At 40.8% G+C, this 24,285-nt stretch overlaps 1 protein-coding gene across 8 annotated transcripts in view; it reads right to left on the reverse strand.

Moving 5' to 3' along the window:
* The window catches only part of LOC134202643 (diacylglycerol kinase theta), a 164,604-nt gene extending 150,987 nt beyond the window's left edge, over positions 1-13,617 (reverse strand). For 2 of the 8 annotated variants that reach the window (XM_062677662.1, XM_062677691.1), the window contains exon 1: positions 12,797-13,615. In XM_062677662.1, the coding sequence (XP_062533646.1) occupies positions 12,797-12,908 (112 nt within the window). In that variant the 5' untranslated portion in view covers positions 12,909-13,615. Of the gene's footprint in view, positions 1-12,796 lie in introns of all 8 variants that reach the window. The other 6 variants (XM_062677672.1, XM_062677687.1, XM_062677694.1 and 3 more) reach the window with 6 other exon arrangements.
* Between the last annotated feature and the right edge of the window lie 10,668 nt (positions 13,618-24,285).

Genomic DNA, 24,285 nt, shown 5'->3' on the forward strand with positions numbered 1-24,285 from the left:
GGCATTCCAATTTAGAACTTTCACACAATTATTTGGATCCATTAAAACGGAGTCCGATAACATTTTTTGTGTGTACTGAACAGCATCAGGTATGGTATTTGTTTTGAACATTGCATCAATCATGTGATGCAATTGTTCATTTAAAAAATCAAAGTCGGACCGTTATTTTCCGTTGGGACATGGGTATAAATCTCATTTTGAGAAGAGAAATTTTGTCTTCCAGCAGCGATGTTTGCATACGTAGGTACATCCGAAAAATTGGAATTTACTGAAGTGCTTGCTACCCGTTAAGCAACAGCAAAATTTGTTCGAAGATTGTGGTGGGTATGAATTGCTCGACCGGTAACTGGTTTCGAAATTTGAGCGTTTGAAAAATTTCTACCCGTCGAATCTGGGATCCGATTGGAATTTCCCGTCATCAATTTTGCACGGGAATTCAAAACTTTTTTGCGTGAAGGGCATTCCCAGAAATTGGATTTATGATTCCTCCCACAATTTGCGCACTTAAATTTATCGGAATCTTCTCTCACAGGACATGAGTCCTTGGCGTGAGAGGTTCCACCGCAAATCATGCATTTAGCATCCATTTGAGAATGTTTGGTTCCATGACCCCACTTTTGGCACTTACGGCACTGGGTGGGGTTTTGCAAGTTTTCCCCAGGCCTGCGGAAATGTTAGGGACATAATACTTTTCATATTATTTAGTTCACTTTTGTTAAAATGAACTAAATAAAATTCTTGAGAAATGCCCCTCTGGGAAGTACCAGAGTGAGATTTCTTTTTCATCTTAATTACTTGGACTGGTGAAAATCCAAGTAATTGAGAAATTTCAATTTTAATCTCATCCTGTGATTTATCATCACTGGGGAGACCTTTCAAGGCGACTTTGAACAATCGCTCAGTTTTGTCGTCGTATGTGAAGAATTTATGCCGCTTCTCAGTTAAATACTGAAGAAGACATTTGCGGTCGTCAAAGGATCCCGGCAAAACGCGGCAGTCACCCTTCCTAGCAATCTGAAATGAAAACTTGGTCCCCTGAAGGTTACTCAAGATTTCATTCCGAAAGGCGGAATCCTTTGCTTTTTCGCATGAATCGAATCACCTGGGCTAGAGGTAGATTCGATTTTCTCAAATTCGTCATAAATCAAATCGAACTGATTGCTCAGTTCGATAGGAGTTAGAGTTAGAGAGTTAGAAGGAATATCTGAAGTCTCCAGCTTCCTTCTATTTTTTCCGCGCTTGGGCTGGACGGTCTTGAAACCTTGTGTAACATGAGAGATTAATCAAAAATTAAGAAATTAATCAAGAGATACAAAAGTAAGAGGAATGCAACGAGCCCTGGGATTTAAACCACGATCTCCTACGTATGAGGCAGAAGTGGTATGGTAGCCATATGACCACCAAGCCCGTTCGTTATAGATCGAATGTTTTGATTGCCTAAAATGTGCTTAAATTTATTTTAGAAAACAAAATAATGATTTTGATCGGGAATAAAGATTTGGGCCTTCGGGTTGTAACGTTTTGCGTTTTTTATCGTTTTAAATTACGTAAATATTCTAAGCTTCAGACGTTTTTATATTTTTAAGCAAAATCTAGTGTAAATAAGTTTTTGAAATTAATTTTTATTATTGTTATTGAGTCTGATAGTTTTTACGTGCCGTCCGTTTTAGTTGAATTTAAAACTTGTAGCTTTTGACGTTTTTTTCTTAAGTAAAATAATGTTTATATGTATTCAAAATAAATTTAATACGTGTCAACGAAAAAGCAAATCGTTTGTGTCTCGACTAAATGTTGTGATGTTTGAATACTATGACGACAGCCATATTCAATGTGGCAACGATACTTTGTAATATTCTATGTAGTAAAGTTAGCTCGATTTTTCCGAAGGCGCGACTTCTACGTCGCCATTTGAAATCGGTTAATTGTTGTAGAAGGTTTCAAACAAACTCAAACTCGTTCATTTCGCTTTTATAACGGCTGGCATTTAGAAGTTTTGCGAGTTCTGAGAATTTTTGTTAAAGAGTTTGAGTAAGGGTTAATTTGTCGAGATTTTATTCTGTTGTCACTGTAGCCGACTCTCGCAAATTTCTATTTTAAATAGTGTAGTGCCACGCGCTTTTTTGGTACGGGCTGGAATTTCGGAGTCGACGAAAAGGGTTTGCGGCGATTCCGCCATTTTATCGTTTGGAGGAGTTTTTTTTGTTGAGTCCGTGCGCTCGTGAAGGCCCGCCCTTCGGGGTAGTGAAACGGAGTGTGGTGAAGTTTCGTCGACAAGTGGAGCGAAAAGTGAACCGTCGATCGGACCGTTCAGAGAGCTCGGCCCGTGAAATACGTCGCCAATTGCGTACCACAGTGCCGGATTGGAACCGAAGGCAAGGGTTCATTTCATCACGGGCGGTCATAGCCGTAAAAAGCGTGCGGCCGTGCGGAGGTACGTTGGCCCTTGTCCGGAGGGGAAAATCAACCCGGGAAGCGCGACATCCGTCGACGCAGCTCTCTCGAGGAAATCGGAGGCCTTCCGTTCAGCCTACTTCTCTACTTCGGTTCTTCACCTTGCATAGTTTCTGCCGGGATTTGTTAGCGGGTTGGGGGAGTTTGAGAGTTTGAGTAACGTAAATTGGGAGGTGGCCAAGTTGGGGAAAGTACTTGGCGCAAAGAATTATTTTAAGTTTCAGTCAGCGACCGTTCGAGTGACCCCTGAGGAAGGAAGTCGAGTATTAGTCGGGCAAAACAACTCGACCGATGGTCTTCCGGATCCCGGAAGTAGCGCTTAAGCCACCGGTTATTAAAGAACCTCGAGCTGAAGCTACGATCTGTTACAGGGTTAAGCTATGTTCAAAATAGTTGTTTTATAATTCTGTGGATTTTTTAGAAAAGCAATACCAATATGATGAAATTATACACTGCTTCACCTACTTTATTGCTAGGTTCTCTAGGCTTAAAACGACCTCTGGTCGAAGACGGTGTTCCTGTCTTTTTTTATAATTTTATGATGATTGTAATAGCTGCATTTCTTACTCAGGAATGTTTTTTTTTTTTAAATAGTATGAATAAGATCAAACAGAGAGCTGAACATTTAAAATATTTCGGCTGTACCTTAAGAAACTATACGTTTTTACTGCTTCCTGAGAGCATTATGCTCTAGAACCACACTAGATTGGCATGCAATTTCCATTGCCTCTATCAGAAACTTACGAAAGCTTTGCAACCAAGAAAAATAATTTACGAAAGTATTGCAACTTATACAAGAATCGAACCATTGTAATTAGGTGCTAATGTTGTATTACCGTTTTGATTACATTCCGGTTGACACTAACACTACATGGCCAAGAAGCGCACAATTTCAGTGTGCCTGTGGATTAAAGAATTTTGCATAACACGTTGTTGATTGCATCTATTTCAAAGGTCCCTTACAAATTATCAGTTGCTTCGATATAAAACTGACTGAACTTGGGTATGGTCATAAAATGAAACACATAATTAAACACAAAAACTCTTACCCTCATTTTTTCAAGTTCAATAAAAAACGGTAAAGTTTGATAAAATTAATCGGGAAAAGCGAAAAAAAACGAGAATTTGAAAATCGAATTTCAGTAGCCACTCTGATTTTTGAAAAACACCAATTGATTTTATGAAAATCTTCAGAATTTGCTAATATGAAAACTTTTTCAGAATTTTTTTTACCATATTGGTCTTTCCGTTCAAATTTTTTAGGTTTTTTTTACCTTTCTCATACACTAAGTGTACCGAAAGGCTATATGTTCGCTCCAAAACAAAACTTTTTATAGAAGGCACGGAGACCCATAGTGTATATATCAATCGACTCAACTTGACGAATTGAGGTGATGTATGTGTGAATGTGCGCAAAAAGTTGCAAATAGTGTGACTCATTTTTCAAGCACTTATCCTCAACCGATTTGCTCGCAGCAAGTTGCATTTGACGCAGAATCCTGTCCCATTGTTTTCTATCGAAAATTGATCGACTATGGGATCGAAAATTATGGCCAAGATACTATAATACTATTTTTATAACACACGAGAAAAGCTCCATCACCGCTAGGTGGATTAATCTGGGTTTTTTTATTTGCGTTTAAAGTTTTAATTACGATTTTTTCAAGAAATTGTTTTTTCGGTGCGTATTTGTTGATTTCCTACCATTTCTTCTCAGACAGTTTTTCGCTAAAACGAACAAATTCAAAGTTAATGTTTTCCTTAAATTGCTGTATCAAAAACACATCAGCGCTTCTTAAAAGCTACCGTTGAGTCCAAACCATATTTCCCCATGTCAAAATACGTATTCTGTTATACTGAACAAAACTGCAAAATTTCGTCAAAATCCAAGCGGCTCGTGTCTAATTTCGACTTTTATTGGATGGTTTCGCATGGAACTGCTGGTTTAGCTGTAGAAAACTCAGTAGTTTGTACAAATTTGAAAAAAAATCGCTTTGGAAGATGCGTGTCCGAAATTCAACGTGGACAGACTTTATAGATAGGAAGATTGTTATTGAAAGCATTTGAAATTTTATCATTCACCTTTTGGGAATAACATTCCCGTTGTGAAAAAATCAATGAATCAATTCTTCCACTTTCTGTAAATGGGTCAGCATTAAAATATTGATCATATTACACCCAGTTCGTTTTTCTAACATATATAAACAAGATGTTTATTGTTTTCCCAAACTCCATTCAAACACTGTAGGGGAAAAGGTCCCAAAAATAAAAGATGAAAAGGTTGGAAAAACCGAAATTTTCCACATTTTGATGAAACATCAGGGGTTGAATCCTAAAGAGAATGAACAAGTATCTCACTTATCATCTCTGTATACATATAAGGTACACTGGGGGAAGTGGAAAAGGAAAAATCGATAGTGCATGTTTGAATTAGAGTACCAGTTTAAATGATCTAAATGCGTTCAATCAAAATGGGCTATCAAAAACAATTTTGCACCAACTGTGCGGTAATTCATACCATTTTGTTCGCTTGAAATTTATGGAAATTGATTTTAAAATTAGAAGTTGTTTTTCCACTTACCCTAGTGGGATGGGGTAAGTAAAATGTAAAATGTAAAATCTTGGAATTATTTGCTTTCTTGGTACAAACCACTATCAATTGAATGGGATTAGTTTAATTTTATTATAATGTTCACCTGTGATATAAATTCACTTGAAAAAGGGACAATTGGTGCAAATAAGAATTGATTTTATGAATGGAAAAATCAACTTTTCGCGGAACCTAAAAACACAGTTCAAGCGTTAACCGTGTTAGTTTACGTAAAATATAAATTTCAACATAGTATTAGTGTGAGCATCAAAGTATATTCTTGCATAATGTTATGATGTGGTAAAAACTGTAAAGTATGTACAATTCCAATTTTTCTAGTCGATTTTTACACTTCCCCCAGTGTACCTTACGATATGTAGCATACCGCGAGAGACTTTTTTCGCAAGCTGTCATGATAATGAACTGATTCGGGAGGCTATACCCCATGATATTTTTTTTTAGAAAGCTCCAAATGCGGGGAACACTGGCTCTGATGCTGCATTTCACCTTGTTCTACACAGCTGCGCAGTAACCAACACGAAATGAGCAAAAACAAAGCGAGAGTCACAATTTTTCTGTGGGGGCTGCCTATCCGATTCTGTTCTTTCGCACTTGTATTATACAAGTTTGATAAATTTGTTATCATGGCTTGTTATGATTCGGAACAGTTTTGCCTCTCTTTTATCGTTGTTCGTTATCTATTGAGAACGATTTCTGCAAACCCTGTGAAACATCTAACATTTCGGCGAGGCAAAACGCTCTAGGGGGACTAACCTACAATGTACTACGCGTCTCCACCAGTGTTGTAAAATGTCATTTGCATTAGTTTGTATAATTTTCCCAGAACTTTTTTCTGAAGGTAGCCATCATTCCTGAGGTATGGCGAACTTATAGCGCTTAAATGTGCCTACAACTTTGTCTAATAAGACATTGCTGTAAATTGTCATTGTCATTCAAATGACATTATGTCAAATGACACGTGACATTTTGGAGAGTTTTCACTATCCAGCCTCATATGTTATATTTAGGGCAATGTACCCTTGGACAAAAATATAACCATACTCAAGCGTTATGAGTACATCTAAAATTATGAAATAAATTTGGCTTCTGAAGAAAGTTATGAACAAATTAGTCAAATGACATGCAGATGACATTTTACAAGCCTGGTCTCCACGCACTGTCAATACCAGAAAGCTGATTCGCCGACGCTTAGTTCCCTAATAGCTGGCAGCTAAAAGGTGTTTTGTCTCATGAGTTTTCCGGCAACGAAATATCATAATTTCTTTTAAATGTGAATATTATCAATATATGATTGAGATTTCCTACATTTTTTAGATGGCATCAGTTAACTATATTGCTTAACTGTTGCATGAGATAAAAATATCAATGAAAATGATTACAGCTAAGACATTAAAGCAGTCTTTGCTTGGCTAGGGGATATTGCCCCTCCTTCCCCCATGTCTATGACCTGACAATGACGTTTCATTAGAGAAAAATCAATTTGAATTTCTTTCATAAATAGCACTGTTGCACAGTGTTAGATCTAAGACTACTTCTTGTCTAATTGCATAAGAAAATGTTGATTCATCTCTCATATTGCAAATATCAATATTATTGGATGACAGATGTTCTGGTTAGCAACCATGTCAATGTAACAATTAAATGTTTTATCAACCATAACAGCAGTGCTACGCGTACTTTTCCGAGCAGCATGTATGTTACGCACAGATCACGACCCCTTATATACTACCAGATTCAGTTATATTTAAGTTGCTTCGACCAAAATGAATTGACTTGTGCTGCTCGGGTTGCTTTCACCATAAAACAACTTACTATTCTGTATGTCTAAACCATTTATTTTTCCGGTCCAAAAACCGTGGTGCTTTACCGATTCAATACGGATGGGTCATATATGCCCCAAAACGAAAATCAGCTGTCAAAAATCAGTTTTAAGAGATAGAGCCTTGCTTTCTTCAGCAAAAATGTTCAAAATTAACTGGTCCATTCAGGAAAAATATTGCACAGGTCAAGTTACGGGCCATACGATGATCTAGAGCATCCAAACTATCCTTGAGTTGTAATTTTGATGTTCTCAGGAACCAACACCATACTTTACCATATTCTTGTTGAATAATTATAATTGAAACGCTTAGCGATGAAATCCTGCGCCAGCCCAGTGGTATAATAGATCTTTAACAATATCAACGATACTCCAAACTATCCTTGAGTACAGATCTTAATATTCAAATCGATCAACATGAAGATCTTCGATGTCCTCATTTGTTTTATGAATTGGAATAGCTCCAAGATACCTCGTAACACCATTATAGACACACCACAGAATTCGATCAATATCTACGACACTCCAAACAGTCCTTTAGTACAGATCTACACGAAGATCTTCGATGTCTCAACCATTTTTATGAGTTTGAATAGCTTCAAGATACCTCGTAACACCATTTTAGACACATAACAGAATTCGTTGATATTCAATTCGATCAACATGAAGATCTTTGATGTCCCTACTAGTTTTATGTGTTGGAATATCTCCATGGGACTTCAATACATCATTACAGACACACTACAGAATTCGTTCAATATATACGAAATTCCAAACTGTCCTTGAGTACAGATCCTAATATTCGAAACGAACAACATGAAAACTTCGATGTCTCAACTATTTTTATAAGTTGGAATAGCTCATGTATGGTATCGTAGATATTCTGGAAATCTTATGATTTGTATATACCGGTGTAATGATGTCCCGTAGGGCTCAAACTAACATACAAGCTCATGAACCTATGGGTTACTCTGTTGATCTTGTGGACCTCCAATACTTGAACTTAATAATGCTTTGGAGTACCGTAGATATTCTGGGAATATCATAATTTTCATATGCTGGTGTAATAATGTCTCATGGGGTTTCTGCAACTTATACTTAAGCTAAGTATCCGTTGAATCAATATGTTGGTCTTATAGACCCCCACGATTTGAACTCAAGAATGATTTGGAGTACCGTAAATAATCTGGGAAAATTGTATTTTGTATAAACTGGTGTAATGATGTCCCATAGGACTTCACCAACTAACACACAAGCTCGGAAACCAATGAATCACTCTGTTGGTCTTTTAGACCTCCAATATCTGTGCTCAAAAATGATTTTGAGTACAGCAGGAACTCTGAGAATGTTGTGAATTGTGTATACTGGTGAAATGATGTCCCATGGGGTTGCTCCAACTATCTCATAAGGTCAGGACCCTATGAATCACTCTGTTGATATTGTAGACCTCCAATATCTGAACTCAAGAATGGTTTGGAGTACCGTAGCTATTCTGTGAATGTTGAATTTCTTATATACTGATGTAATGATGTCCCATGGGGCTTCACACAAGCTCGGGAACCTTTTGAATTGGTCTTGGCTCTGTTGGTCTTGTACACCTCCAAGATCTGAATTCAAGAATGGTTTGGAGTACCTTAGATATTCCGAGAATGTTGATTTTTTTTATACTGATGTAATAATGTCCCATGGGACTTCACCAACTAACACACAAGCTCGGAAACCTATGAATTACTCTGTTGAAGATCTCCAATATCTGAACTCAAGAATTATTTGGAGCACCGCAGAAATGTTGGGAATGTTGTGATTTGTATATACTGGTGTAATGATGTCCCATGGGGTTGCTCCAACTAACACACAAGCTCAGGAACGTATGAATCCCTCTGTTGGTGTTGTAGACCTTCAATATCTGAACTCTAGAATGGTTTGGAGTACCATAGCTATTCTAGAAATATTGATTTTGTTTTGAAATACTGATGTAATGATGTCCCATGGGATTTCTACAGCTAACACACAAGCTCAGTAACGTATCAAGCACTCTGTTTGTCTTGAAGACCTCCAAGATCTGAACTCAAGAATTGTTTGGAGTACCGTAAATATTCTGGAAATGATGTATTTTGTAAATACTGGTGTAATGATGTCCCATGAGGTTACTCTAACTAACACACAAGCTCGGGAGCCAATGAATTACTCTGTTGATCTTGTAGACCTCCAAGATCTGAACTCAAGAATAGTTTGGAGTACCGTTGATGTTCTGGTAACACTGCGATTTGATAAAAATAGTTCAATTATGTCTCAAGTACCATTTCCAACTTCATATTAGGATTGAGGCCCCGTAAAACGCTTTGTTGTTTATGTAGATCATCAAGATCTGAACTCAAGGAAGGTTTGGAAGCCCTAAGTGATCTCAGAAAAAAATGTTTCCCCCCATATTTCAACTTTTTTATGGTTTGCATACATTTTTGAAGCAGTATGTCCAAAATTTATGTTGAAATACGACGAAAAAAAATCCGTATTGAATCGGTTAATTAGTAACACGCCAATTTCCTCCTTTTCAAATTTCCAACTTATAAAATTCTGCTGTTTTAAATTGTGTTTCGAGAAGAGAAATGTTGATAAACAAAACAATAATCAAAATGATATTTTTCTAATTTTTATAATTCTTAACCATTACAGATTCTAACTAAAAAACGGCGAAAATTCATATAAAGCTATGTCCATTTAGAATCCGGAATCATTTATTGTATTGCAGAGGCACGGAAAGTGACAGCTGCAAGAATTCTTTTACAGCGGTTTGTCTACCTAGGCGCCAACTTGATGTGGAATGAATTTCACTATGTTTCGTGCAGCGAGTCAAACATTATTCCAGATGGAAGCCGAAAGGAGAGAAAAAAAATCTTCACACCCACGTTGATAATCCTTCTCATCGACGATGAAACCTACGTCGAAATGGATTTCGGACAGCTTCCTAGCCAAAAATTCTATATGGCGACGGCACGAGGAGTAGCTCCGCGAAGTTTAAGATTGCTTTTTGGACAAACTTGCAAAAAAAACAGATGTTTTTGGCAAGGGATGTACGTACAGCTGTGGAGCAAAGACCTAAGTCTCGGTACTTATTCAAAAGGACGTATGTGATTTTGTAAACAAAGATTCAAACGTCGATTTGTCCGATCTGATGGCACTCCACGCAAACCAACACCACTAACAGGTAGCTGAAGCCTTCCCTATCTGTCTATGGTGATGGTTTGCGGGAGGGCAATCAGATCAGATAAATCGACGTCTGAATCTTGTTTACAAAATCACATACGTCCTTTTGAATAAGTACCGAGAAGTGATTTGTGATGAATAAGACGATGGACTCGAAGCTGTACAAGGAGGAATGTCTCAAAAACCGCGATCTACCTTCCATAAAGCTCATAAAGGTCCATACCACTGGCCAGATTTGGCGAGTTACCACTACAGCCGGGAAGTCATCCAGTGGTACCGCGATAATAACGAAGATTTCATCGATAAAAACATAAATCCACGCAACTGCCCACAGCTCCGGCCCATCGAGACATTTTGGGCAGTAATGAAGCGGAAACTTAAGAAAAGTGGAAAAACAGCTCGGGACGCGACTCAGATGACCAAAATGTGGAACAAATGTGCCAAGGAAGTTGACTCCGGAGGTGTGCAACTTTTGATGAGAGGAATAAAGAAGAAGGTGCGAATTTTCACTAGAAACAAGAAGAAATGATTTGTATCAATATTTTTTTGCTTAAAGTACAGTAAATTACCCTTATTTGATGTATTAACCTGATTTGTACGTCAATCCGTTACCGAGATACAGATGATTTTATTATTCCGGATTCTAAATGGACATAGCTTTATGGCTGATGTACGATAATAGGTAGTATACGCGTTTCATATGATTCAGTTTGATAATAAACAAGCGTATATATTATGATAGTTATAAGGACATATCAGCTACGAAACAGCTTGATGAGAAGTACACACTGAACAAAATTTTAATATAGATTCTGTCTGTATTTCATTCAACTTCATTATTATAGATTCAATGAGATGTATCTGATTTTTGTAATGAAATTCATTTGTCACCTTGATTTCATTATTTTTTCTTATTAAATTCGTGTAGTTTTTTTCATGGAAACTTTCCATTGGATAAGTGATTGAATATGTTTTAAGTGTAACTACAGAGAAACAGACGGTGAACTCGCCATTTAAATCTTTCCAGTAGCAATAGAAACGATTAGATATAAATCGTTTGAATTCACCGCTAATAGGGTGAACAATGAAAATGTGCCAAGTGTGACGTCTGTTTCTCTGCGCTTAGACTTTCAAATATATATGTTTTAATACCGTTCAAATGGAACATATATGTCAAGTTGATTACAGTGTTCAAACGAAAATGGCAAAATAAGTATCTAATATACCAACTGAAGAGTAACTGTGTAATCTACCTTACCGGAAAATCCAGATTTGCACAAAAACGTAATCCAACTAAGTGTGTTTGTGTGTAATCCAAATGATATCCTAATAATCCTAAAGGGCATGCAAACACTATTCTAGCAGCTAGAGCAGATATCCATTTAAACACACACAGATATAGTAATACAGAACACAAGCGCACAGGTAATAAATCATTTCTACGCCATCCATTTCATTCGACTGCGCCGCCGCCCGCCAGGGCACTTGACAATCACCGGTGTTACTTCAATTCACAATCTATTCTAAAATATTCTTCTTCCTCCGAGCACATGTGTGAGGCGCGACTCGCAGCCACGTTATTCTTATTTTCCTCTTCGATCATTACCCACTCCACTAAATACACACAATAAACACTAAACACCCTCTTGAGGGTGGGTGCTCGCACTTCTGACTCGGGCGCAAATCCTCTCGAAGCAGATCTCCCATTCTGTGCCTTCTCGGTTCCACACACTTAAGATTTATTGGGCGAAGGCGTATAATTTTCTTCCACTTGAAGCAATTGCTTTGGCGATTTTCATTGAGATCTAGATTTGTTAAACATGCAACTACCTGTAATCTGATATACTTTTAAGCTTGTTTTCACTACCATTTTTTTTTCTTTTGTGAAACGAGTATCCATAATTTTTCTTCGGGCAAAACATTTTCAATGTCATACGCACTCTCACTCGCTCTCTCTCGTGTCACGCTCGTTCTCTCGTCGCTACGCAAATCTTCGATTTTCCTCAGAGTAAGTGCCAATGTCCACCATATCCATCCAGGTTTTCTTGTTGATATGTTCGTGTTGTCTTTCGTGAGTGCGTGCGTGCGTGGAAATGTGTGTTACATGTTGCAAGTTTACTCTCACCGACATTCTCACGCTTCTGAAAGGCCCTCTCCTTATCGTTTGAATTATCGAGAGGAGTTCCGGTCGCACGTACGCAGAGAAAGTGGGAGAGCAGTGTTGTGGAATCTAACTGTTGGGTGGACGACACTCACTTTTCCTCCCGTATCTGGCGAAGGAGTTGGTATAGATCAATATTATTTTTCATTTTCCTCGGCTTGCTTCACGACGAGCTATGATGGCACTTCACTTCTTTGTGAGAACACTACTTCTTCTTGGATGGAAACGTTTCGCGAGAGAACTACGAGAATAAGAGCTAACACAAATCATGGCCCTTGATGAAAAGTTTACTATTACTTGCTCTGTGAGAAACCAATATCTGGAAGCGAACCCTCAGGCTATGATTTGAACATTCCTGGAAAATTCACAGGAAAATGGCACGGGTGGGATTTTCCATATTCTGAACTAGGAGCACCCGCGGCTGTGTGACGTACTGGAAGGCACGTTACTACTAATCTTTCTGGATATCTATGGCCGCGGGGATCCAGTCCTTTTGGGACTCATTGGGCGTTTTGCTTATTTGGTATCCAGAGTTTTCTTAGATACGGACCTTCACAGATGTATCCTTGTCCGATTAGTCCCCACAGCAGATCCGAGCAGTGGTGGCAATAGGTTGGCTTGTGAAATGTCTTTCTTCCAAACGAATGCTCACCACCCGCCATTTTGTTTTGCACGACGATGCAATGTGATGCTGATGATGTTGTGGTGCTCTGCCTCCGCGGATCTGCCGGTGCTGCTGGTCGAGACTCACGCTACTCCGGCCAAGTGCGGATGACTCGTGACGGCTTCATCATCCATGGTATTAACACACTAGCCTGCTTTTTTCGCTGGTATTGCCTTAGACTTTTCTAAACTGGCCAACTCTTAATCCGTCATCCTTGGAAAAAATGGTGTTGGCGTTGCTCCTGATCCTATTTCGTGACTGGTCGCTTTACCATACTACCAATTCGGGCAAAGTCTCTCTCTTCTTCACCAGGAGTTCTTTTCCCTTGGACTTTTCTTCTTCCACCTTTTTCTCTTTCTCTATGCTCCGACTGTCTCTTTTTTCAACCCCCCCTCGGAATCGCCTTCACCTTTCCACGAAGAGAAAAAAATCCAAAATTGAAAAATATAGATACCGTTTTCAGACGCAATCTACCGCCTCGAATTTCAACCCGAATCGCGTTCCAAACTTTCCCGAATACGAGCGACAACTTAAAACACAGTCAACCGGATCAACTAAACCTACTTTTTGCACGAAAATCCATTCCTGTTAACAAACTACACTCGATTATTAGGAGCGAACACACATCCGTCGTGTGAAGGGAACAGATCCTCGCACAACACACCTTTTCACTTGGGTGGTGTTCCACTTCTTCTTTATCAGCAGACGGGGGTCGCTCAATCGCTCGCGACTGATTGGTTTGGTTGGAAAAAAATGTGTGTATTATCGTTTTTCCTCGCAGCTCGTCGTACGCAGGCACCACTGTGGCAAAGACAATGCTGGCACTCACGCTCACGCGAGTTGGGAAATTCAGCTACTCGCATTTCCACGTTCAGTTGAGGGAGGAAAATAGTCACACACACACTCGGTCTTATTCTCGCTCTCACCACGTACATTCACCTGTCAAAAGTTTCCACTCTCCGTTCGTTGGGTGAAGTGACGTACTGTAGCTAGGGTTGGGTGTTTGGGCACAAGTTCTGAATAATATGCAATCTAACTCGATCTATCTTTTCATTCCAATCAATGTAAACAATTCGGGTTCCAAATTGATTCGAACTAACATTTTACTTGATTTTATACAGGTACTCGATTATGCAGGATATCCATGAATTAATAGAATAATTTCCCGAATATCCCCCATTCATTTTCACCAGTAACCCGATTCTACAAAAAGTTTTATTCAACCTGATGTCCAATTTCATAATCTAACCATAAACTTATTTGGCTAAATGATTTTGGGATCCAGTTTAACATTGCTATGGGAAGCGGGGTCAAATATTCATGCGCCTCTAATTCTATCATTAACATGTACGTCTTAGTTTGGAAGATGATATTAGCATTTCCATATCAAGATTTATTTGGTTGTGGCATGATCGGTGATGGAAACTGATTGGAACGATTGAAAGAGAAAAATACGCAAGGAAGCGCAAGATGGAAATTAATTTGAAAAATCAGCTCAGAACCATTTGATCAACACATGCACCTAGTTCTGCATGAATATATTTCAATGTTCTTCAATATAGACGATGAAATTTCCAAAGCCTGACATTAAGGATGCATACCATCAGATGGAGATTTCGGAGAATTCCAAAATAATTACAACATCCCTGACCAAATACGCCTAGCTTAGCTTAGACTTATCTTAGACTGATTGTACACATCAATGGTTGCTACTCTGTGAATAGTTGTTGGGGCTTACCATCTATTCTCGGATTTAAAATATATTTTTACTCTTTTTCGTTATAAGAGCGAGCAAAGGCGCTTAAACCTAGGCTTATTAGCCAGGGCAAGGCCCAATCCGAGGAAAATCATAACGGAATGACTTAAATTTCTTAGCAAAATTACTTCCAACGTCGTTTTGTATATTTTATATCATTTGCGTATAATGATGTTCCTAAGCTATTTACCCTACCAACCATCCAACTTCTTGGCATCTAAGTAATGTCATATCATCATTTCCTTCCCATTCATAGTAACGGAGAAGATGGGTGTGGCCAGCGTAGCATTTTGGACCTCCAATTGGATTGCCATTAAATGGAAAAACCTAGCAGTCATTGCTCGTAAAAAGACGCGTTTTTTCACGACAGATGATTTTTAACTGCATTCTTTTTAAAGCGGAATCGTGCACAAAATTTTACAGTACTTCAACTAGGGCTTCCAAATTTCCCGGGAAACGGAAAACGAAATCGAAATTTCCCGGGAAATAAATATGAGCACTTTAATTGACAGAAATTTATTCAGAATTATTATCATAAACGGGCATAAAGCGCCAGTTGCAGTAACTAAAACTGAATAATTGATATTATGTTATCATTTAGTACAATTTAAAGCAACTACCACATTACCTCCGTTTTTAGTGAAATTCAAGCAACGATTTGTTAGGCAGAATTGTAGAAAAATCTTCAGATAAAAAGTTCACCATACTACACATTTTTAAAGTCAGCTGCTGGAATGAGGCAATATTGATAAATTACTAAATGATAAAAAATTACAAGATGATCAAAAATCCTTGCTTTAGACATCTTGAACGGTTTCGAGATTATAAAGTGCTCAAAGTCCTAAAGAACAATTAGTAGTCTATTCCTTTGGGATTTTAGAAACCTCTGTGATTATTCTAAAGACTCTGATTAAATTTGAATTCACCTTTTAATAACACACAGATTTTTGCCAGCTAATGACTCTATCAATAATCATGAGTAGAATTAGAACAATGCTTCGACTGTCCCACCCAGAAAAATTCGTGCGTAGGACATGTCCTACTTGTCCCACCCACTCCCGGCGCCACTGTATCATGTGAAAGCGATTATGAGCTGACTCGTTGAATCGCAGATATTTTTGGAAAACGTAAATAAGTCTAATGAAAATGAAATCTTTAAAATAAAATACCGACGCAATCACCCTCTACATACAGAAAAATACGAAACATAGACTTGAAAGACTTTCACAGCATATAATTGCTGAAATTGAAAGTAAGAACTTGTTCATATCCGAGAATGGAAGCCCTAATTGGAACCCTTCTATTGGACTCTCTATTGGTGTCCCAAGTGAGATGCAAAATGGAATCCATCTGTACAACTCTACTCCAGCGGCTTCCGTAATATCCAGCAGCACTGACTAAACGATAGTGGTTTAAGAAGTCTAAGACTCTTGGATAAAATTTGATGATGCAGGAAAGTCGCAAATCAATGAAGTCTATCGATCTGGTCGATTTAAATTATATTATCTAACTTGCGATGCGTCAGTGGTGCAACCTCGAAATTGTGTAAAAGTCAAGGTAAAAGTGATGCCTAGACACTGATTCGTGCACGTTGAGGTGGAAACTATCAAAAAGAAAAGTCTTGTCATGGATTCGCCAAATTGGATTTTCCCCAGATATTTTGCGAGCTAATTCCAATATGTCTGTTTGAAAATTTATTATTGTTTCATATGACTTATTTATGTACTTCTAACAATCAAATTTATCGTTACTTTCCCATAGTAGTTTCTTAATACCCATGTACAGTCTATAACAGTCAAAGTATATAAATTGACACGGGTTTTACACAAATTACCTGTGAAACATGCAATATAGCGTTGATGAGCGAAACTTTATAAATAGTTATTATTATTGATACTTATTTCGTTTTTAAGGTGATGTCAAGGATTGAATTGTATGGATTGTATTTCTAACTAATCACGTTATTTTCCTATTTCTTGGAGGATGCAAACCATTTCTATTTTCGTATATTTTATATGTATCCAGTATTTTGCACAGAACACAGAACGCCGTCGGGACAAGTTCTGCTATACTCTGGTTTACGAGGTGAACACGCTCCCCGGCATCGCGGAGTTGGCTTCCTACTAAGCGCTCAGGCACACTCTGCGCTTATTATGTGGGAACCTATAAGTGAAAGGATAATCGATAATCGTCGGATAATCTAATCGTTAAAGCCAGATTTAGAACACGGGTCCGAAACCTTACTATAATCTAATGTTGGCTTCCTACTAAGCGCTCAGGCACACTCTGCGCTTATTATGTGGGAACCTATAAGTGAAAGGATAATCGATAATCGTCGGATAATCTAATCGTTAAAGCCAGATTTAGAACACGGGTCCGAAACCTTACTATAATCTAATGTTATGCGCCAACCGATGCTGCCGACCTGCAAGACAAAGAGAACTTCTACAGTCAACTCAATGCCGACAACTCGAACCATGAGCGCATTATGGGACGCCATGGTCTCGGAGAAATGAGCGAAAACGGAGAGCTGTTCGCAGAATTTTGTGGTAATAACGACATGGTGATCGAGGGATCGCTCTTCCCTCATCGACCGGTTCACAAGGTCACGTGGGTCTCCCGTGACGGCTTTACAGAAAATCAAATCGACCACATCTGCATCAGCCGAAAATGGAAACGGGGCCTTCTTGATGTACGGAATAAACGTAGTGCCGATATCGCATCTGATCATCACCTCCTCATCGGCGAAATACGCATGCGCATTGTGCGGATTCGTCGGCAGGAGGAAAGAGTTGGACGACGATTCAACACACGCCGACTGGAAGATGCCACGGTGAAACGGTCCTTCGTTGAAGAACTGGAGACGCGTGCTGCAGATATTCCGGAAGGTGGCAGCGTGGAAGACCAATGGACCGCCATCAAGAATGCCTTCATCGCCACCAGCGAGAACAATGGATCACCGATGAGACCTGGAGGAAGATAGAGGAGCGAAGAGAAGCCAAAGCCGCGATAGAGCGATCGAAAACCAGAGGAGCCAAAGTCTTAGCCCGTCAACGATACGCGGCTCTTGAGAAGGAAGTAAAACGCTCATGTCGACGGGACAAGCGAGCGTGGGCAGACTCTCTGGCCGACGAAGGAGAGAGAGCCGCCGCAACCGGGGACATTCGCCTCCTCTACGATATCTCACGACGCTTAAGCGGGGCGAAGATGAATGCAACGATGCCTGTGAAAGACGCGAATGATCAGTTATTGACCGATCCAACTGACCAGCTGAAACGCTTTTTCAAGTGCCAGCCAGGCCATCACCACCTCGGCATGACCTGCCTAGGATCCGACGTATAACACGCGTCAATACCGATGCTCCATCACTGCTAGAGATTACAACAGCCATCCAAAGCATGAAATCGAATAAAGCCCCAGGGGTCGACCGCATATCAGCCGAGATGCTCAAAGCTGACCCCATGACATCCGCTCAACTACTGCATCGTTTATTTCGTAATATCTGAGACACCACAACTTTCCCGGTCGACTGGATGCAAGGTATCTTAGTGAAGGTGCCCAAAAAGGGTGACCCGACTGTATGCGATAACTGGTGAGGCATTATGTTGCTGTGTACCGTTCTCAAAGTTCTGTGCAAAATTATCCTAGCCCGGATTCAGGAGAAGATCGATGCGACTCTCCGGCGGCAGCAAGCCGGATTCCGTGCCGGAAGATCCTGTGTGGACCATATTGTCACGCTCCGCATTATTCTGGAGCAGGTCAACGAATTCCAAGAGTCCCTTTACTTGGTATTCAGTGACTACGAAAAAGCTTTCGACCGTCTCAATCACGAGAATATGTGGGGCGCCCTGAGACGCAAGGGAGTTCCTGAGAAAATCATCGGCCTCATCGAGGCACAGTACGAGGCCTTCTCGTGTAGAGTGCTGCACAATGGGATCTTGTCCGACCCTATCCGGGTCGTAGCTGGTGTGAGGCAAGGATGTATTCTATAACTGTTACTGTTCCTCATCGTAATCGACGAGATTCTGGTAGATGCGATTGACCGTGAACCAAACCGCGGACTGTTATGGCAGCCTATAACCATGGAGCACCTAAATGATTTCGAATTGGCGCATGATGTTGCACTCCTCGCGCAACGGCCGCGGCGCTCTGATATGCAGAGTAAGCTCAACGACCTTGCCGAGCGCTCCTCTTCGACAGGTTTAGTCATCAACGTCAACAAAACCAAATCGTTGGATGTAAACACGGTGACTCCTTCCAGTTTCACAGTAGCCGGGCAACCAGTGGAGAATGTTGAAAGCTTCCAATATCTTGGTAGCCAAATGGCGTCAGACGGTGGTACCAAGATCGACATAGACGCACGGATCAAGAAAGCAAGGGCTGCCTTTGCGAGTTTAAGAAATATCTGGAAAAACAAGCAGATAAGTGAACGCACCAAAATACGAATTTTCAACTCTAACGTGAAATCTGTGCAGTTATACGCTAGCGAAACATGGTGTGTATCAGTGGAGAACACTCAACGGCTGCAGGTTCTCATTAACAGATGCCTGCGGTATATAATTCAGGCATGGTGGCCGGATAACTGGATCTCAAACAACGAGCTCCATCGTCGTTGTCACCAGAGGCCGATAGCAACAGAAATTCGGGATCGGAAGTGGGGCTGGGTCGGCCACACTCTACTTAGGGGCGGAAACGAAATCTGTAAACAAGCATTAGACTGGAACCCAGCGTGACATCGCAGCAGAGGCAGACCCAGAGGCTCATGGCGGCGAAACTTAAATAAAGAAATAAAAGAAGTCGACCGAAATCTAACCTGGCAACAGGTTGAAGTGATATCTGGGCATCGCACCGGAGGTGTACAGGATCCATAAGTAAAGTAAGTATTTTGCGCTTGATAATGGCGGCGTGAGTTCCTCTCAATTTGACATCAATTTGCTTCGCTTTTCAGTCTGATGTAGGCTTCCTCCATCCTCTCAAAGTTACGTGCCATGATATCAATGTCGTCGGCGAAACCAAATAACTGGACGGACTTCGTGAAAATCGTACCACTCGTGTCAATCCCTGCCCTTCGTATTACTCCCTCCAAAGCGATGTTGAATAGCAGACACGAAAGACCATCACCTTGCCGTAACCCTCTACGGGTTTCGAAGGGACTCGAGAATGTCCCTGAAACTCGAACTACGCACATCACCCGATCCATCGTCGCCTTGATCAACCATATCAGTTTATCCGGAAATCCGTTTACGTGCATTAGCTGCCATAGCTGGTCCCGATCGATTGTATCATGCGGCTTTGAAGTCGATAAATAGATGATGTGTGGGCACGTTGTATTCGCGGCATTTCTGCAATACCTGACGTATGGCGAACACCTGGTCTGTTGTAGAGCGTTCACCCATAAATCCCGCCTGGTACTGCCCCACGAACTCTCTTGCAATTGGTGTTAGTCGACGGCATAAAATTTGGGAGAGTACCTTGTAGGCGGCGTTCAGCAATGTGATTGCGCGGTAGTTGCTACAATCCAGCTTATCGCCCTCCTGCGGCAGAACCTCATCCTCCCAAACCAGGGTAATTACCCAGTGCAGCGCTCTAGCCAGTGCCTCACCACCGTGTTTAAACAGCTCTCCTGGTAGTTGTTTTTCAGCCGGCCGATCTCCTCCTGGATTTCCTGGAGATTCGGAGCCGGAAGTCGCATGTCCTGCGCGCGTGCTCCTAGGTTCATTACCATACCGCCACCGTTGTCTGCCATATCGCCATTCAGGTGCTCTTCGTAGTGCTGCCGCCACCTTTGGATCAATTTCCCGTTCTATGTCCTTACACATATCGGGCTGTGGCACGTGGCCCTTACGTGAACGGTTCAACTTCTCATAGAACTTTCGTGTGTTATTAGCGCGGTACAGTTCCTCCGTCTCTTCACGGTCTCGATCTTCCTGTTGGCGCTTTTTCCTCCGGAAAATCGAGTTTTGTCTGTTCCGCGCCCGTTTATATCGTGCCTCATTCGCCCTCGTGCGGTGTTGCAGCAATCTCGTCCATGCTACATTATTCTCCTCAACTAACTGCTCACATTCACCGTCATACCAGTCGTTTCTCTGACCCGGGGCACCGTGCCTAGTGCAGCGGTTGGGGTGCTTCCAATGGCGGATCGAATATCTCTCCAGCCATCTTCAAGAGATGCTGCGCCTAGCTGCTCTTCCGTTGGAAGTGCCACTTCCAGCTGCTGCGCGTAGTCTTGGGCTAGTCTACCGTCTTGTCTTGAAAAAAAATCTGTATGTGTATACTCAAAGATTTGGAATGTAACTCTTCAAAACCAAACATGACAAATCAACTATTTTAAAAGTCATGTTGAAGTACACTGGGCTATAAGCGAATATGTGCACCTTCCTATTTCTTCACATCCAAATGGAACTATGAGTAGAAGCTGAAACCGATAGTTTTCTTCTAATACATTCCTAATTTGTATGTTTTTTTCAGCTAGGTTCTTCAATCAATCCTTATATTACAAACTCGCCTGGAATATATGAGTGATTAATAATATTATGCTTTAATAAAATAAATCAAAAGTAAATCAATAATAGCCAACCGCTACGGAAGATAGTTGACATAAGTTTATTTACTTTTTTTTTTCGCATAAGTGTCTCTGCTTATGGAACAACCCCACCCATTTTTGGCCCTTCATACAGGAGTTTGATGAAATACAAACAATAGTACACCCGATTCTGTTTTTACACGGATTTTTTTTACACGGCCGTGTAAAAAAAATCCCATACAAAATTTTTGCAAAGTTACTCCATTTTGCATGATTCGTCGAGAAATCATAAAACTTTTTTTACACGGATTTTCGAATTTTGAACTGAAAACTTTTTTTACACGGAACGCATCCCCCGTGTAAAAAAAGAATCGGGTGTATAATCATAATTAAATCGTTTGTTGCTACCTTGACAATAGAAGGAAGTATCATTATCATCATCCAATTGGATTGCCATTACATCCCAAATGGAAATCCATAAGCAATTGGAGTAAGAAAGTTAAAGAATATACATGACAGCTATAAGTATCTAATCCACGCAACGCAACTCATACCCGACGCTGTTCTCCGCTGCGTCGTTAATGGCTGCTCAAAAGGGTCCGGAAAAAGGCGGGTCTGCTGTCTCCGCTTCCGTCTATAACGTTCCACGTTCTGCCGGGTACCTTGCTGCAGCGCGACCGCCCGCGTTGCATCATTCTCCTCCAGAATCTGTCTGCACACAAGTAACACTCTTCGTCGAATCAATCGTTCCGTCGACTTCGTCCCACATACCCGACGTTGTTCTCTGCTGCGTCGTTAATGACTGCTTTGACTGTATTCCAGCAGTCCTCAAGAGGGGCCCCATCGAGCTCACCCTCTTTCGGCAACGCTGCCTCGAGATGCTGTGCGTTTGTAATGGCGACATCAGGTTGCCCCAGTCGCTCTAGGTCGTACCGCGGCGGCCGTTGTTACCGAACATTGTTGATGACGGATAGTTTTGGGCGCAGTTTAACCATCACCAGATAGTGGTCAGAGTCGATGTTAGCGCCACGATATTTTCTGACGTCGATAATGTCGGAAAAGTGCCGTCCATCAATCAAAACGTGGTCGATTTGTGTGTCTGCAGTGTGATCTCCAGGTGTACCGATACGGAAGGCTGTGTTGGAAGTAGGTGCTGGAGGCAGCAAAATCAATTAGTCGTAGGCCGTTTTTGTTCGTCAGCCGGTGGGCGCTGAACTTTCCGATACTCGGTCCAAACTCCTCCTCTTGGCCAATCTGAGCGTTCAAATCTCCTATAATGATTTTGACGTCGTGGCTTGGGCAGCTACCGTACTCACGTTCCAGCTGCGCGTAGAATGCGTCCTTATCATCATCAGTGCTTCCGGAGTGTGGGCTATGGACTTTGATTATGCTGAAGTTGAGGAACCGGCCTTTGATCCTCAACATGCACATTCTCTCATTGATCGACCACCCGATCACACGCTTTTGCATATCGCCCATCACTGAGAAAGCTGTTCCCAGCTCGTGTGTGTTGCCGCAGCTCTGGTAGATGAGATGGTATGATTATCTATAAACGTTCGCACCATTGCATTGATCTCTTCCAACAAAGCTCCTGCAGCGCTACGATGCTGAATCAACGGTCATTGAGAACATCGGCGAGTATGCGTGTGCTCCCGATGAAGTTGAGAGAAGACCATTCCTCCTTATTTCCGGTGGACCATGGTGCACAGTTTCACTTAGAGTCCCTCGCTGGCACTCGGACGATGATCAGCCGCCCCTAACATGGAGAACAGGCGCTCAGTAAGATTTGCACCTCCGGAGAGGAGTAACCTCTCCCCCTCCTTCCCTGTCAGCATACGACCATAGTTCCCACCGGGGTTGGTTACCCGATCTTTCCTAAGGTTGCTCGTATCCCAGCCAGCACCACGAGGAGGTAGGGATAGGGAAGCTGGGTAAGAGGCTAAGGATCGCGAGATGGGGTATATTTTATTCCTTCAGGTACGCAAGTTATCAATAGTACGCTTTACCCAGTTTTTCCGTGCCGTGAATTTGCCGAAAGTTATTAATTCTCCATTTTTATATTTTCCGGATGACCTCTGTTGGGCATCTGCGATCATAGATAAGTAAGAGCTGTGAGGTACCTCCTATGACAATGTAAGAAATGATTTAGAAAGAATCGCGCTGCTCTAAAACGAAAGTTATTAATTTGTCCATTCTTACGGTCGCTCCGGATTTTCCGGATGGCCTTCTGCTGGCCACCTGTGGTCATAGATGAGTAAGAGCTGTGGAATAACTCCTTGGACACTTTCAGAAAAAAAAATTAGGACGTGCTGCTTTAGGACGAACTATCAAATAGATCAATGGATAATTTATTATTGGTCACTTTTCCCTGAGCACCCAGGGCCCTTCATACAATTATATTCACCAGAGCCTTCTATAGAATCACTTTGGATATACTTGAAATGAATTTTAAAAAGAATACATTCTGGTTTCGTGCAAATTGGTCATCTGGCTGAAAAGATATTTCACTTTTATCCAATGTGTTGTACTTTTTACAACAGCGCGAGTCGATGAAGGTTAAAGTGTTATTGGACCAAATGGCTTTCTGCTGAATGATTTCGGCCAAACGACAATTCAACTTTTTTTAATATTTTCTGATGGAATTTCCAAACAATTTCTAGAGGAAAATACAAAGAAATTCAGAAAAATCTCCTCTACAGAACAGTTTTTTGTTAAAATTAAAAATAATTTACGTAGAAATTATGAAGATTTTCAGCGGGAATTTAAAAACAAAACCCCTGCAAATTCCAATGAATTTCCTAAGGAAATTCCAAACGATTTTTCGTTGAAATCCGAACAATATTTGGTTGAAACTCAAATTTTGTACAATCTCCCGCGGAGACTCTGAAGATTTTTTCATGGAAATTCAGGAGAATTTCTAGTGAAAATTCCAGCGAGTTTCCCGTTAAAACTCCTAAGAGTCTCCCGCGGGTATTCCAAAGAGTTTTCCTTGGAAATCCTAAACAGCCTTCCTTCAAAATTCCAAAGGATTCTCGAAACTTTAAAGCAGTTCCCGTGGAAGATCTGAAAAAAGCGAAATTTTCTATATTTTGCTTG

Source organism: Armigeres subalbatus, chromosome 1 (assembly GCF_024139115.2).
Source record: "Armigeres subalbatus isolate Guangzhou_Male chromosome 1, GZ_Asu_2, whole genome shotgun sequence".
NCBI lineage: Eukaryota > Metazoa > Arthropoda > Insecta > Diptera > Culicidae > Armigeres > Armigeres subalbatus.